The following is a 13,916-nucleotide window of genomic DNA, read 5'->3' as shown; positions in this document are numbered from 1 at the left end:
GTACGAAAGCCATCTTCTCTTAAAAAATGTCTCACTTCTTCTTTTTGCTTGCTTTAGTCTTGTTCCTCTTCTGACGACGTTTAGAAAATGCTGTAAAAATAGTGCATCTTGCCTTTTTAGCTGGCGGGACCTCACGCGTCCCCGGTGGTCTCTTGCGTTTTGTCTTTCTCATTACCATCAAGCCCGCTCCCTCCTGCTTTTCTAGGACTCCACCTGCAGCACTAGATATAGCCCCTGTGATCACATCTTTTACAATATTTTTAGCCGCGGATTTGATATGTGGTTTTGCGATGTCAAAGCCTTTTTTCAGGAGAGGTAAAGCTCTTCTAAACAATCCTCGAAATATACCTCCAATCCCCCCACCATACATTACAGGGTATCCAGAGAATCCCGGTAATCCGTTACCCGCTTGGGTCTGATAATATTGGATGTAAGGTGTCAGGTTCTGGTAAGACCTCATTGTTTCAGTCGTGCATACAATGCCTGACGGGTCTGAAATGCAACTTCACTATCACCTTACCAAACTGAAATGGCACGTTTTTGTTCTGGTCCGTTTTTATTTCAATAGTCACTGTGTCATAATGATTCTTGCTGGCTGGGGCATAATGCGGTTTTTCGTATGTGATGGTTGTAATTTTATTTGCCTGATCCTCTATATGAATGCACCTCAAAAGGGGTACGTAGCAGTCTCCGACTCTCTGATGAGATACCATATCCCCGTACACGTACAACGTGTAAAAGCCAGCCCTGATGTCGGTGGGGAAAGGAGCCTTGTAAGTTAACCCCCGCGTCTGATCAGGATGCACTCTTAATATTCGACCCAGCTGTCCTTTTAAGTGTATAATTTCATCCTTTTCACCCGGTACCACATAGACTCTTCTTTCCACAGCATTATAACTGAATTTCGCAGGGTTCTCAGAAGGGACAAATCCAGCTGCAACATCTGTCAAAGTGGGTAGGCTTAAGGTTGTCAAATTCATAAAAGATAGTAGGTCGTGAATACCTTCGTAATATCCGCATGGAATGTAGTAATGTTTTTTTACCCCCGGAGCTGAAACCTAGAATTCGTTATCCGGTTTGTCTATGGTATTCAACGTATGTGGGTACTGAATTTCTGCTAGACTGACTTCCCAAGAACCTTCTAATTCTATGGGTTTAGCAAGCTTTGTAGTAAAATTGGAAATTGTGTTGCTAGGGAAAATGTCTGAGGAAGCGTTGCTCGGTAGAGTCACAAAAAAACTTTTGCGCTCCATCATATACCGCTAGAGAATGAAGAGTCGATTAGGAGCGTTCTGGATTTTATTGAACATCTTGGCTTGGCTCTCCGGTATCCAGCTGTTAAATTTTTCTGGCCAGCCGAGCCATTTGACTAAAATGAGTCATTTTTTATTCTTAATTTTCCTAGCCAGCATTTCTTTGATCCTGTAAACGTCTGTGTTTTCAACTTTAATTTTCTGTAATTCAGGGTCGTAAAAGGATCCTACGATCTCTTCACCATCGTAGTCTTTCAGTTTGTACACAGCTGGTGCCCTAGGTACAAGTTCAGATACGGTAAAGATTTCTTCTGAAATTGTTTGTTCATAACCTTTCTCAAAAGGATGTCTGGTTTTAGACACCCTAACTGTATCTCCTACTTTGAACTTAAACAACGGCGGACCCGGGGGGGTCGGCTACGCCATATAAGTTTTTGAAAACTTTTCAGGAATTTAACGTGTTTACATCGGAAGGAGCCATTTTTATGCTTCGATGATAACTTTTGTTGTAAGAGTATACTAGATCCAGCAATTTATCGATGCATCTTCTTGTATTATACGTGCTGAAATATTTCCACATTTTAGATTTTAGTGTGCGGTTAAATCTCTCCATCACGGAGGCCTTTAATTCGTTTCCTGTGGTGAAATGTTTTATTCCGATCTTTTTTAACAGCTTTTGAAAATCTCGGTTGAAAACGTCTTTCCCCTTATTGGTCTGGAGCTTCTTTGGAGTTCGACCAGCGCTCAGAATGTCTTGGAAGGCTCTTGTCACTTCCTTACCCATTTTACTCTTCAGGGGGCGTACCCACGTGTACTTAGAAATACGTTGATACAGGTTAACAAATATTTATAACCCCGATTATGCTTGGACACATTTGTCATGTCCACTAAATCCATCTGCCATTGCGAGTCTATATCGGATACATAAACCTTATTTCTCCTAAAATGTCTTCTAGCGGGTTTGTGAATTGTATAAGCATATTGACCGGATAACCAATCCACCACCTGTTGGTCATTACTTTTCTGACCCGAAACCTCAAGAGCTCTTTTCAAAGAGTCTTTTCCCCCAAAGCTGCCAGGATTTGCCGGGTTATAATAAACTTTTTTCATTTAACCCTCCATCGCCAACGGTGAAAGAAAAATGTCAATGGTTTAAAAATCAAATGAGGCTTTATTGGTAATTTTCAAAACAGCATGATTAAAAACATTATTAAAATTTCAAAACAGCATGATTAAAAACAGACAAAAACATTTTATAGCACAGGCACATTGAGTTCAGACACTTCTTCTGATTTTTCTATGTCGTATTCCCCGTAAAACCCCAAAGGTGCATTGGTCATGTCAGGTACAGAAAAATGCCTTTTAGAGAAAGCATCGGCTATTTCACATATTTTTGAGTAAGAGGGATCGTCCATATTGTGAAAGGCTTGTACAATAGCCTTGTTAATAGAATGTTAATTTTCCAGATTGTCAACAGCATTTTGAACAAATGAATGAACCTTGTGAAAAGGCGAAAAGTTGTTGAAGCAACTCAGAGTCTTTATGACCAGGCTCCTGAGCCACGGTTTGCGGAAAACAGTCAGAACCTCTTGAAACCGGCCAACCCGATAAACAGAGTCAGGCTCAAACAGACACATATGCTGCATCTGGCTGGGGTGATCTATCAAACAACCTTGACAGGTGCTTTTTAGGTCCCGATCGACTATTATGTCCAGCAGAGCCACAATCAAACTCTTGATCAGTTTCAGAGTTTTTTGAAGTGTTTCACCCAGGGGCCCGTCAGTTTGTTCAACGTCCATGCCCTCATAATCAGCATCCTGGGACGATGTCTTCCAAGCGGACTGAGCATCTACCAGTTCGTCCACGGCCTCTTCTTGCCGCATGGCCTGCATGGCTTTCTCCTCAGCACCCGTTAGGCTCCCCAGAGCATCCTCAGCAGGGACAAAAAGGTCAGGTACTGTACGGTTCTCCAGGAGACTGTCCAGCCAATACATATCATCAGGGGTGGGTAACTGAGGCTCAGGCCAATAGATCTGGTCAGTTGAGGGCATCAGAAGATCCGGCCAAGACGGCGGGTCTGAAGGAGAGTTGTTAGGAGCAGAGTACCCGGAGTTAGGTACGATGTCATTGGGCCAAAACAGGCAATCCACGGCAGCCGTCTGTTCCATAGACCAATATGCCTGATCAGGAACATAACCAGCAGGGTGCTGGTTGTTACCCGACCAAAAAACATTGTTCGTTGTCAGCATCTAGTCTGCAGCAGAGTAGCGAGGTGGTAGGTTAGTGTCGATCATCATCATCTCGTTGGGAGTAGAGTAGGCGGTGTTGGCTTGAGGGTTAGCCAGCCAAAACAGGTAGTCAGCGGCGGACGTTTGTTCCATACCACCGGAGCTCGGTTCTTCGGAGCGCAACAAAGTGTTGAGGACTTCTTTCACCTCAGAGGCCGAGACAACAGGGAGACGACCGGCCCAGCTGGCACCAGCTTCGGTAGGGTAGTTAGTTGAAGACATCTCGATAGCGTTTTAGGTTAATGTAGTCTATGAAAAAGACCTCTGTATTTACCTCCACTCACTTAGGGAGCGGTTGTCTCCCAATTTTCTTCCTCCTCCTCCGAGCATGAATTATTCAACAGGCTAAACTCCTCCTCCAATTTTCTTTTAATTCTTTTCATTTGATCGGACAGTTTTCCTTGATAAATAGCCTCATCAATATTTGGAATAAGAGCTTTAAAAAACGTCCAGTCTTTTATAGAAAAATGAATTTCACTCACTCGTTCCTTTATCTCATTTTCTTGATCTTCCTCCCCCTTTTCGTGACCAGCCTCTTTATATTCAGGAAGGATAGGCTCCTTCTTGGAAACCGCTACCGTGAGCTGTCCCTCAGCATTTCTTTTTACCTCTACCCGACTCAAAGCACAGTTAGAATCGTACCAGGCAGAGCTGAAGCGTGGTTCCCGTAATTCAGTCCTTCTGGACACCCTGTTTGCTTTCAGTTTCTTAGGAGCGTTCACAAGACCGTCCATTCTGTTTGCTTTTGTGTGTCGTGGCATTTTCACTAAATGACTAGAATTTTATACAAGAACTCTTTTGTCTCCTCCCACAGTCGGGGTTGAGCGACACGCCTCACCCCTAACCCTATAGGTGGTTAGAGAGACAAAGGCGTACCTCGGGGGTGTGAGTATTGTTAATGGGGCGTGATAAGGGTTCGGTTTATGAAAGACTCACCCTAAAAGGCGGGGTTTAGAGATGATCAATTATGACGGTGGTCCAACCCTTCATTACCCTTCTCCACCCACAGGGGCGGGGTATATTTCATATTTTCATATGTACATATGTACATATTTTCATATTTTCATAAATCATATTTTAATGTTTTGGGGCGGGGCTTAAAGTCATCAATCATCCGTGTGACAATAGCTGTCTGTATAACTACTATCATTGGTGAGTACCTGTACATTTTACTGTATTTTAATTAAATTAAATTATGACGTATTTACTAGGAACATAACCCCATAAATTAAATTAACATAAATTTTGGGGGTGTACTGTACTTAGAGATATCTTTAAATGACTTACAGATATCTAAATGAGCATCAAAAGGAAAGCTATACAATATACATATGCACACATGTATCATCTACATAGGAAAGCCTTATGATAAACATGATGAAAATAACCAAATAACCAATTCTGCTGACAACTTAAGCACAGCAAACATATATGCCGCAAACAATCACAGTCACATTTCATATTCTACACAGCAACACATATAGACAAAAGAAATATGGAACAATACCAGGATGAAAGGGTAAAATTTCGAAGATTTGGAGGGGAATCAAATGCCTTATTCAAACTAACAGAAACCAAAACATACTAACAAATTATGTTAGCTTCCATTGATACTTCCATGCTCACTATTTGTAATTCAAACTGTGAAAAAATTACTACTAAATGAATAAAGTACATTACCTCTGATTGTCAGAATACACTAGTGCCACAATGGAATATAGAAATACAAATTATACAGTATTTATGAATCTAATTTCTTCTATTAAAGAACAAATAATGGAAGTCATTCAAAGGAAGTGATGTGATTATTGAACAAGGAATACGATTTTTACATGAAGAGGAAGTAATTTAAAGATCTCTCTAAATGATTTAAAGATATCTTGAAGTTCATTAAAGATATCTTAATTAGACATACATTTAAAGATATCTTTAAATAATTGCCATATATCTTTAAATCATTTACAGATATCTATAAATGATTTGGAGATACCTTTAAATATTGAGAGATCTTAAATGTTTTAAAAATATCTCTAAATGATAATTTGACTTGCCATAACTAGTTGTCATTAATCAGTTTATCCATACACCTGCATTTAACTCTCTTGTTCATTTCATGATTATGGTGTTCATTCTGGTGTTACTTCAGAACTAATCCTGAAACAGAATCATTAATACATTTATTAATATTCAAAATGACAGTCTATATGACTAGTCCAATGTCTTCACTGCTAATCCTTCTAAATTCAGATTATGCTCATTTTCATAACAGTAACTAACACTGCAATTTGTGCAAAATGAGTTGCAGGACATGTAAAAATGATCTTTCTTGCTTTTGATCTCCAGCTGATCTTTACTTCTTTTCTTAGAAACAAACATAAAACTACAGATTATTACAAACAATACGAAGAAGAAGGCAATGATTAGAAGTGTCTGGTGTCGATGTGAATCATACGTGATTGCTGTAAAAAAGAACATTTAGAAACAAAGTTAATAAAGGAACATTATGTTATAAAATATTTTCAGAAGTACAGATTACTCTAAATGTTTATTAAATAATGAAATCATTACTAATATATTTAAGCAATAAAATATTACATGTAACAACTTATTACAATTTGCACCATGGATTTCTTGTAATTATTTATCGTACTCAGTAAACTGTCAATAACAGAAAATGTAAGTAAAGAAATATAAACTAAAGAAAGTCTTCAAATTAGTATATGAAATAGCCATGCACTTTTTTGTGGCTTCTGGAGTTGTGTAGAGCAACACAATAAAATGTCTGCAATGGACAAAATACAGTAGGAAAACCACAATACAATAATGTTACGTCACTAAAATATATTTTCATATTTTTATTTAAATTTGCAGCTTAGTTTGTCATTTCAAGACTACGCACATTTACAAAAAAGGTACATATTTTTTGAGAGGGTCCAGAAGACATAACGTCTTTCCTGGTAGCAAAGAGCAAAAGGTAGAAAAGAACTTTTACATTTATCCACTCCAGGTTTTAGTGTTAACATTAAACCTGGCTATGTGATGTCAGCAGAGTCTGCTGGTCATATTTTTATGAATACTCTGATGACATGTACACACCACATAAAGAACACAAATGACACTATGAGGTGGCAATGCCACTGACTACATGTCTGTGCCTTCCAACAACACTTCAACTTCCTTGAACAATATAGTATGTTTGCTTACTTACCAATGCAGCTTACTGACATTGTAGCTGATGCATTGGTCATGTTATTAGACACTTTGCAATTGTATGTCACATTTAAGTTGACTGGAACTTGGGAAATCTTTAAAACGGATGTTCTGTTTTCTAAAGAGGGTGCATTTTCCTTCCAGGTGACATTAGTGCTCATAGCATTCCAAAAGTAATCCACATTTTTTACTTGTTGTACTGAGCACTCAAATTTGAAAGTGCATTCGCTATTTTCATTCGAGGTCTGTAAAACCTCCAATTTGGGGGGTTGAAGTTTATCTGCAAAACAGAAAACAGTCGAAACAGCAATAAGTAACCCAAATACCCCCAATATCTTTTCTTATCTAATCCCCACATGCATTCTATTGTAATTTTTTTTTACATATAAAAATATCATAAATCACATTTTTCATTAACTGCAAAACCACATTCATCAAAGTGAAAAATGATTATTTGACATGCACATGTGCGTATTATAGGGGGCATTTTAAGGGCTCTGGTGACAGTAAGTCTCCGCCACCCCAGGGGTTGGTACTTTACAAAAATGCAGTCTTTTGCTCTGGAGATTGGAAGATTGTCCACCTGGACCTGCCTCTTTCAACCAGAAACAGTCTTAACCAGAAGAACCACCATCTTTAACAGTCATATCCAGACTCCCATCTGAAAAGATGCAATGTAATGCACAACTCGCATTTTTTTTTGAGACACCAATTATTAAGGGTTTACCTATGGGTGCCCCAAAACGTCTCACTTTTATTGCTTTGTTATTACATATTTTAAATAAGTATTTATTCAAGCGGAATTCACTAGACCCTGTGGCTTAAGGTTTTTGTTTCAAACAGTTTCATGATCAGCCATTTTTCCCCTCATTTAATTAGTTGGACTTTTTTCACTTCTTTTATTCTGCATTCAGAGAAGGAACAGCACTGTCATTTTTACATTTAGAAGATATTATAAATATTTCTGCTTTTGCTATATGTTTAAATGACAGCCTCCACTGAGTATATTCAGTTATGTTCAGATACAAACAAACGTTAAAGTGGGATGCTCCAGTCATGCAAGAGGTCTTGTGTTGGACAGACCAATCACAGGTCATTTTCCAGAATGTGCTGAATGTTGCCAACCGGGAAAATTTTACGCGCTGCTTTGGTGATGAATCAATGTGTGACTTTGTAAATTGGATTTTTCATAGATTAATCTACACCAAGAGTCAACATCAGGACTTACCCAAACCAGAAACCTTGAATGGACAAAACCATCTGGGATGCACTAAACACCTGCACAGTTTCATACAACTTGGAGCTTGTGTGGGAATATTGATGATTGTAAAGATGCCTCGTACAATCTACAGAGAACTATGAAGGCCACTAAATGACAATATGGGGAGAAATTGCAATTTGAACAGTCTGATCCTGGGTGCATGTGGCAAGGTCTACGGACTGTAATGGACTATAATGCAACTACTTACAGCACAGTGAGTGCTGATACCTCTCAGGCAGACAAGCTTTCTATGTGCACTTCAATATGAATACTGCCATCACCAACCAGCAGTCCAAGACATCTATGGTGTGAGAACTGATCAGTGAGGAAACAGAGCTCACTAAGTCAGAACACGACATAAGGCAAGCTTTCAGGAAAGTGAACACCAGGAAGGCAGCAGGTCCAGATGTCATTCCAGGATGTGTTTTCAAGATCTGTGCTGATCAGCATGCACCAGTTTTCACAGTAATATGTAGTCTCCCCTTAACCCAGTCTGTTGTACCAACATGCTTTAAAAGATGCACCACTGTCCCTGTACCTAAGAAATCACATCCAACCTGTCTGAATAACTATTGTCCCATTGAACTTTTAGCAATGAAGTGTTTCAAGAAGTTACTGTATATACTCACGGATAAGTTCTCCGATTTTACTGTATAATTTCCGGTATTTTATAATGTCGGTCGTATAAGTCGAATGCAGAAAACTCACGCTAACAGATTATGATATGCTAACGCCCACCTGAGAGAGTAACCACGGTGCACACTTCCTTTTTTTTCTATGTGGGTGTGGCAATGCGCTGTATCAGCGTGTGCTCCTAACCTCTCTCTCTCTCTGTTGTGCCTTCGTGACCACATGGTAATACCCAAAATTTTCTGAAGCAACTTTTGCACTGTTTTGTGTTTTTTGTATCTCACGCCATCATACACCTTTATAGTAAGAGCATCCCTTATTTACGATGCAGCATTAGCTCAGAAGAAAATATGAAGCTGGTTTTAAATTAAAAGTCATTGATGGGGCTGAAGACATTGGTAACTGTGCTGCTGCAACAAAATTCAATGTGTCTGAGAAACTGGTGTGAGATTGGAGGAAGCAAGATGTAAAAAAAAAATTAAAATTAAGGGTCGCATTTTTGAATGGGCGAATAAGTTGCGGTCTGATTTTATGATCGATTTATATGCGAATATATATGGTAGTCAAAATCACATTTGCTCTTTTCCGCCAAAAGAACTGGAGCCATCAAGGTTTGTATATTACTTCAGTAGACCACATAGGATGCCATTACCTTGATCCTTCATACAGTACTGGCTCACCTGAATAATAAGAAAGGGACTTTTTTGTATTTGCTATTTATAGATTGTAGTTCTGCATTTAATACAATAAACCCCTCTAATCTCATCACAAAGCCCAGGGACCTGCATCTGACCAGCTAGATTTTTAATTTTGTGAAAAGCACACCCCAGGTGGTTCAGATGTGTGGCCACACTTCAGTATCCCTCACTTTCAACACAGAATCTCTACAGGACTGTGTTTTGAGTCCTCTTCTGTACTTCCTCTACAGGTATGACTGCAATGGCTGGACATGACTCTAATGTCATTGTCAAATTTGCTGATAATACAACGCTGGTAGGCTTGATATCTAACAACGATGACTAGGCTTACCTGGGTGAAGTGCAGAGTCTACCAAACTGTTCTTTACACAAAGAATGATAGACACTTGGAATAAACTATCAAGTAGTGTGGTAGACAGTAAGACTTTAGTGACTTTCAGAACTCGACTTGATGTTTCTTGGAAAAAATAAGTGGATAGGGCTGGAGAGCTTTGTTGGGCTGAATGGCCTGTTCTCGTCTAGATTGTTCTAATGTTCTAACTGGCATCAGCACACCAGTCTACTCTTCAATGTGAGTAAGACAGAGGAGCTGATTATGGACTTTGGGAGTAAACAGCAGAGGCACTACCACCCTCTCAGTATTAGCAGCACCATGACGGACAGGATGGGCACTTTCAAATACCTAGGTGTCGACATCAAATAACAACAACATTTATTTATATAGCACATTTTCATACAAACAATGTTGCTCGAAGTGCTTTACAGGATGAAGAAAGAGAAAAAAGACAAAATATAAAAAGACTGCCCAGCCCTCTTTAGGCATTCTACCTAACATAAATGACCTCAATCAGTCCTCATGGTTTTCAGGCTTCACATGGAAGAACTTGATGATGATGGTCATTTGGACCTCTGGCCTTTAATCCATCAATGTAAGGACAGCATAGTGCTTTGATCAGGTGGCAGTGGTACAGATCGCCACCACAGAAAAACGGAAAAAGAACAGCAGAGAAAGTAGGGGTTAGTACGGATTGAGGAGCCACCAGGAATGATAATGAAAACTAAATGCATATACAGAATATAAGGATTAACCTTAAATGAAGCTATGAGAAAGCCAAGTTAAAATGATGTGTATTTCGCAGTTTTTTTAAATCCTCCACTGTATTAGTCTGCTGATTTTTATTTGGTAAAGTATTCCAGATTTTAGGTGCATAACAGCAGAAGGCCGCCTCACTACTTCTTTTAAGTTTAGCTCTTGAAATTATAAGCAGACATTCGTTTGAAGATCTAAGGTTACAATTTGGAGTTTGAAAAACATTCTGAAATATTGGATGGAGCGAGATTATTGAAGGCTTGGTAAACCATAAGCAGTTTTTAAAGTCAATTCTAAATGACACAGGTAACCAATGTAGTGTCATCAGAACTGGTGAAATGTGCTCAGATTTTCTTTTCCTAGTTAAGATTTTTGCTGCTGCATTCTGCACTAGCTGTAACTGATTGAGGTCTTTCTTAGGTGGTCCTAAGGAGTAAGGAGTGCATTACAGTAATCTGGTTCACTGAAAACAAAAGAGTGAACTAATTTTTCAGTGTCTCGTAAAGTTATAAGGGATCTGACTTTTGCTATATTCCTTGTGAAAGTGAAAACATGCAGTCCTAGTAATCTAATTAATATGTGATTTAAATTTAGGTCAGAGTCAATAATTATATTTAACCCTAAATTCTTTACCTCTGACTTGACTTTTAAACCTAAAGGATCAAGTTTATTTCTAATACCCTCATTATATCCATTTCCGTAATCCCACTATCCACCAGCCCAATGCAAATGGACTCTGACAGACAGGAGACATGTCCAAAGTGCACTAACATGGTGATCACGGAGCTGCTTTTATGCCAGCTTCTCCAGGTAGACCTATCTTCCTCAGACAGGTCTTCACCCTCTGCAGAGCTTGTGCAGGAAAAAGTCTGTGTGTAAGCTTGTCCTCGATGAGCTTTCTTAACTCTTTATCTGCTTCCTCTCTACTGGTAAATATGTAATGTTTGCCTTGAATCTCCACTTTTAGTTTGTCAAGATACAAGAGGCTGTATCTGATATTGGCTTTTTGTAAGCGCTGTTTAATATTATAAAATGATGCACGTTTAGTAGCTGTTGAGGCTGAGAAGTCAGGGAAAATACGAATTAGGTTATTTTCAAACATAATCTCTTGTTTCTGTCTGAGAAGTGACATTACATTTAACTTAGATTGTAACTTCTTGAAGCGCACAATAAAAGTCCTATTCTTAGAGTTGTTTGATCCCCGTATGCGATAAGCTGCAGCTATCTCGGTGTCTGATTTAAAGTACTCACCAATTATTTTGGAGAATAGTTCAGCTACGAATTTCACCGGGTTTGGACTTTCGCGATTCTCAGGTAGACATTCAATTATAATATTATTCCTTCTGCATCCATCTTCCAGAGCAGCAAGTCTGTCTCCGAGTTTTTTACATTCAGAATTCGCGGGTGTTGCTTTCCCATCAGCGGTGGATGTTAAATGTTCGGCTGTTTCAATTCGAGTCGTGAATGTCTGCTTATCATCCTCCAGCTGATCGGCAAATGTGCTCAGTTTAGACGCATTTTCCTGAATGTGCTCCTCAATTTTTTCCAGCATACATTTAAAGGCCGCCTCAAAGCGATTATATACGCATTTCTCCGAGTCTTTATTATCCTGCCGCAGCTCTTGCAGCTCCCGCTGAAGCTCCTCACTTGTCTTCTCACTTATCCTCTCATTTGTCTTGAACATACTATTTATTTATTTCTTTATATTATTCTTTATCTCTTGCTTGAGCTCAGCGATCATCACCTTCAGGTCGGACAAATAATTTCTGCTCTTGTGCACTATAGGTGAAGCGGCGGGCTCTATTACAGCCGATGTTCCCGGCTCACGAGGAGTAGGTGAAAGCGCGGACTGCAAGGCCTTTTCCAGTTTCTAGTGATTTTCTCCAATCGGCAAACTATCGCGACCTGCGTCACTTGCGCATTCGCTCCCATTGTCGCTCTCAACTGGAGACGATGCAGTGGACCGTGTTTCAGAGGAGTCTGGGCTTTCACCTGTCTGTTCCAGGTCAGTCTCTGATAGGCCGTACCTTGAACTTGAACTTGGACTAGCCTACCTAGGTTCAATGTAACTTTTGGTTTCTTTTCCATTTCTTTCTGACCTCCTTTCTTGTTGACCATGTTTATATATGCTTGCATATACTATAATAGAACCCTTGGGTTAGATAAATACAAGATACCTTGGGAAAATAAGAAATAATAACACCACTGATAGATAGACAGATAGATAGATAGATAGATAGATAGATAGATAGATAGATAGATAGATAGATAGATAGATAGATAGATAGATAGATAGATAGATAGATAGATAGATAGATAGATAGATAGATAGATAGATAGATAGATAGATAGATAGATAGATAGATAGATAGATTAAATAATTAAATAGAGTTTTTAAAATATTTGGTGGGGAGTGGCACTCCAGCCCCCTCATTACAAACTACCACTGTTCATAATCATAATCTTAGATCTTAGACACCAGTTTGTTCAGCATTCCAAGAGCAAACCATAAAAGAACTGTTGAGGTGTTTTAATGCACCAAAAATCTGCAGCATCTTACTTCTAGAGGTACATCATGCCAGTACAGTCAAACAATTCAAGACACAACAAAAACCCCCAGCTCTTTAATTTGTTTTTTTCTTGACCTCTTAAGAAATTACTATGATTGTTAGCATTTCCACATAATAGGGGGAAGAGGAAATTGTTTTTTTCCAGAAAATGCAATTTTATTTGTTGTTTTATAGACTGGACACTAATCACTTCTTTTGTGTGTATTCTTTTATTTTCTGGTACTTGGTGCCACTGCCCCCAGGCCTGTCCCTGCAACCACCTGTGATACCAAGAAGATAGAAAATCCTTCACAAGATCGTCTGTAGTGACACTCTAGAATGCGCAGACGGAGCTGGGTGGTCTTTTGACCTTGAAACCTCACAGCTTAATTTTCTCCAACATCCTGCCAACTTAAGTTTTTATTTTCATTTCCTTCCTCATCTGCCCATAGCTTTTGTTATTAAGTTTGGCATTTTGATTCTCTACTGTTTTAAATACAGTCACCTGTTATAAATAACTGTTCTTTAGTTTTTCTTTGTAGTTCCTATGTGGTTTTAAAGGCAGGTAACAACCTTCTTTTTCCAAAACTCTGTAAACAGTTGCTTCTTTGTTCACAGGCCTATTGGTATTTCAAGAGTGAGACTAAAATAGTGAAAAAAAATACAAGGCACAAAGTTGCTTTACATGAAAAGCAAACAGTTCTTTCAGATGTAAATTACTGTGGGGGTCCTCATTAATGATAAGTTGGAGTGGTTTTGGGGATCCACATCAATAACAGGTTGAACTGGTCTTGGAACACAGAGGAACTGTATAAGATATGGCAGAACAGGCTCTTTTTCCTTAGGAGACTGTGTTCCTTTAAAGTGGGAAGTGACATCCTCCACATTGTTTATAACTCTATAATGGCCAATGTGATTTTCTATGCTGTGGTGCTGG

The 13,916-nt window shown here is 39.0% G+C and overlaps 1 protein-coding gene across 2 annotated transcripts in view; it reads right to left on the bottom strand.

The window, feature by feature from the left end:
• Positions 1-5,427: 5,427 nt before the first annotated feature.
• Positions 5,428-13,916, bottom strand: part of LOC114666552 (signaling lymphocytic activation molecule-like) — a 311,763-nt gene continuing 303,274 nt past the window's right edge. For both annotated transcript variants that reach the window (XM_051920086.1, XM_028821456.2), the window contains exons 3-4: positions 6,750-7,031; positions 5,428-6,000 (exon numbers count right to left, since the gene is read on the bottom strand). In XM_051920086.1, coding sequence (XP_051776046.1) covers positions 5,750-6,000; positions 6,750-7,031 — 533 coding nt within the window. In that variant the 3' untranslated portion in view covers positions 5,428-5,749. The remainder of the gene's footprint in view (positions 6,001-6,749; positions 7,032-13,916) is intronic.

This window comes from Erpetoichthys calabaricus, chromosome 16 (genome assembly GCF_900747795.2).
Source record: "Erpetoichthys calabaricus chromosome 16, fErpCal1.3, whole genome shotgun sequence".
Taxonomy (NCBI): domain Eukaryota; kingdom Metazoa; phylum Chordata; class Cladistia; order Polypteriformes; family Polypteridae; genus Erpetoichthys; species Erpetoichthys calabaricus.
Note: the sequence above shows the minus strand (reverse complement) of the source record. Positions and strands in the feature narration are given on the sequence as shown.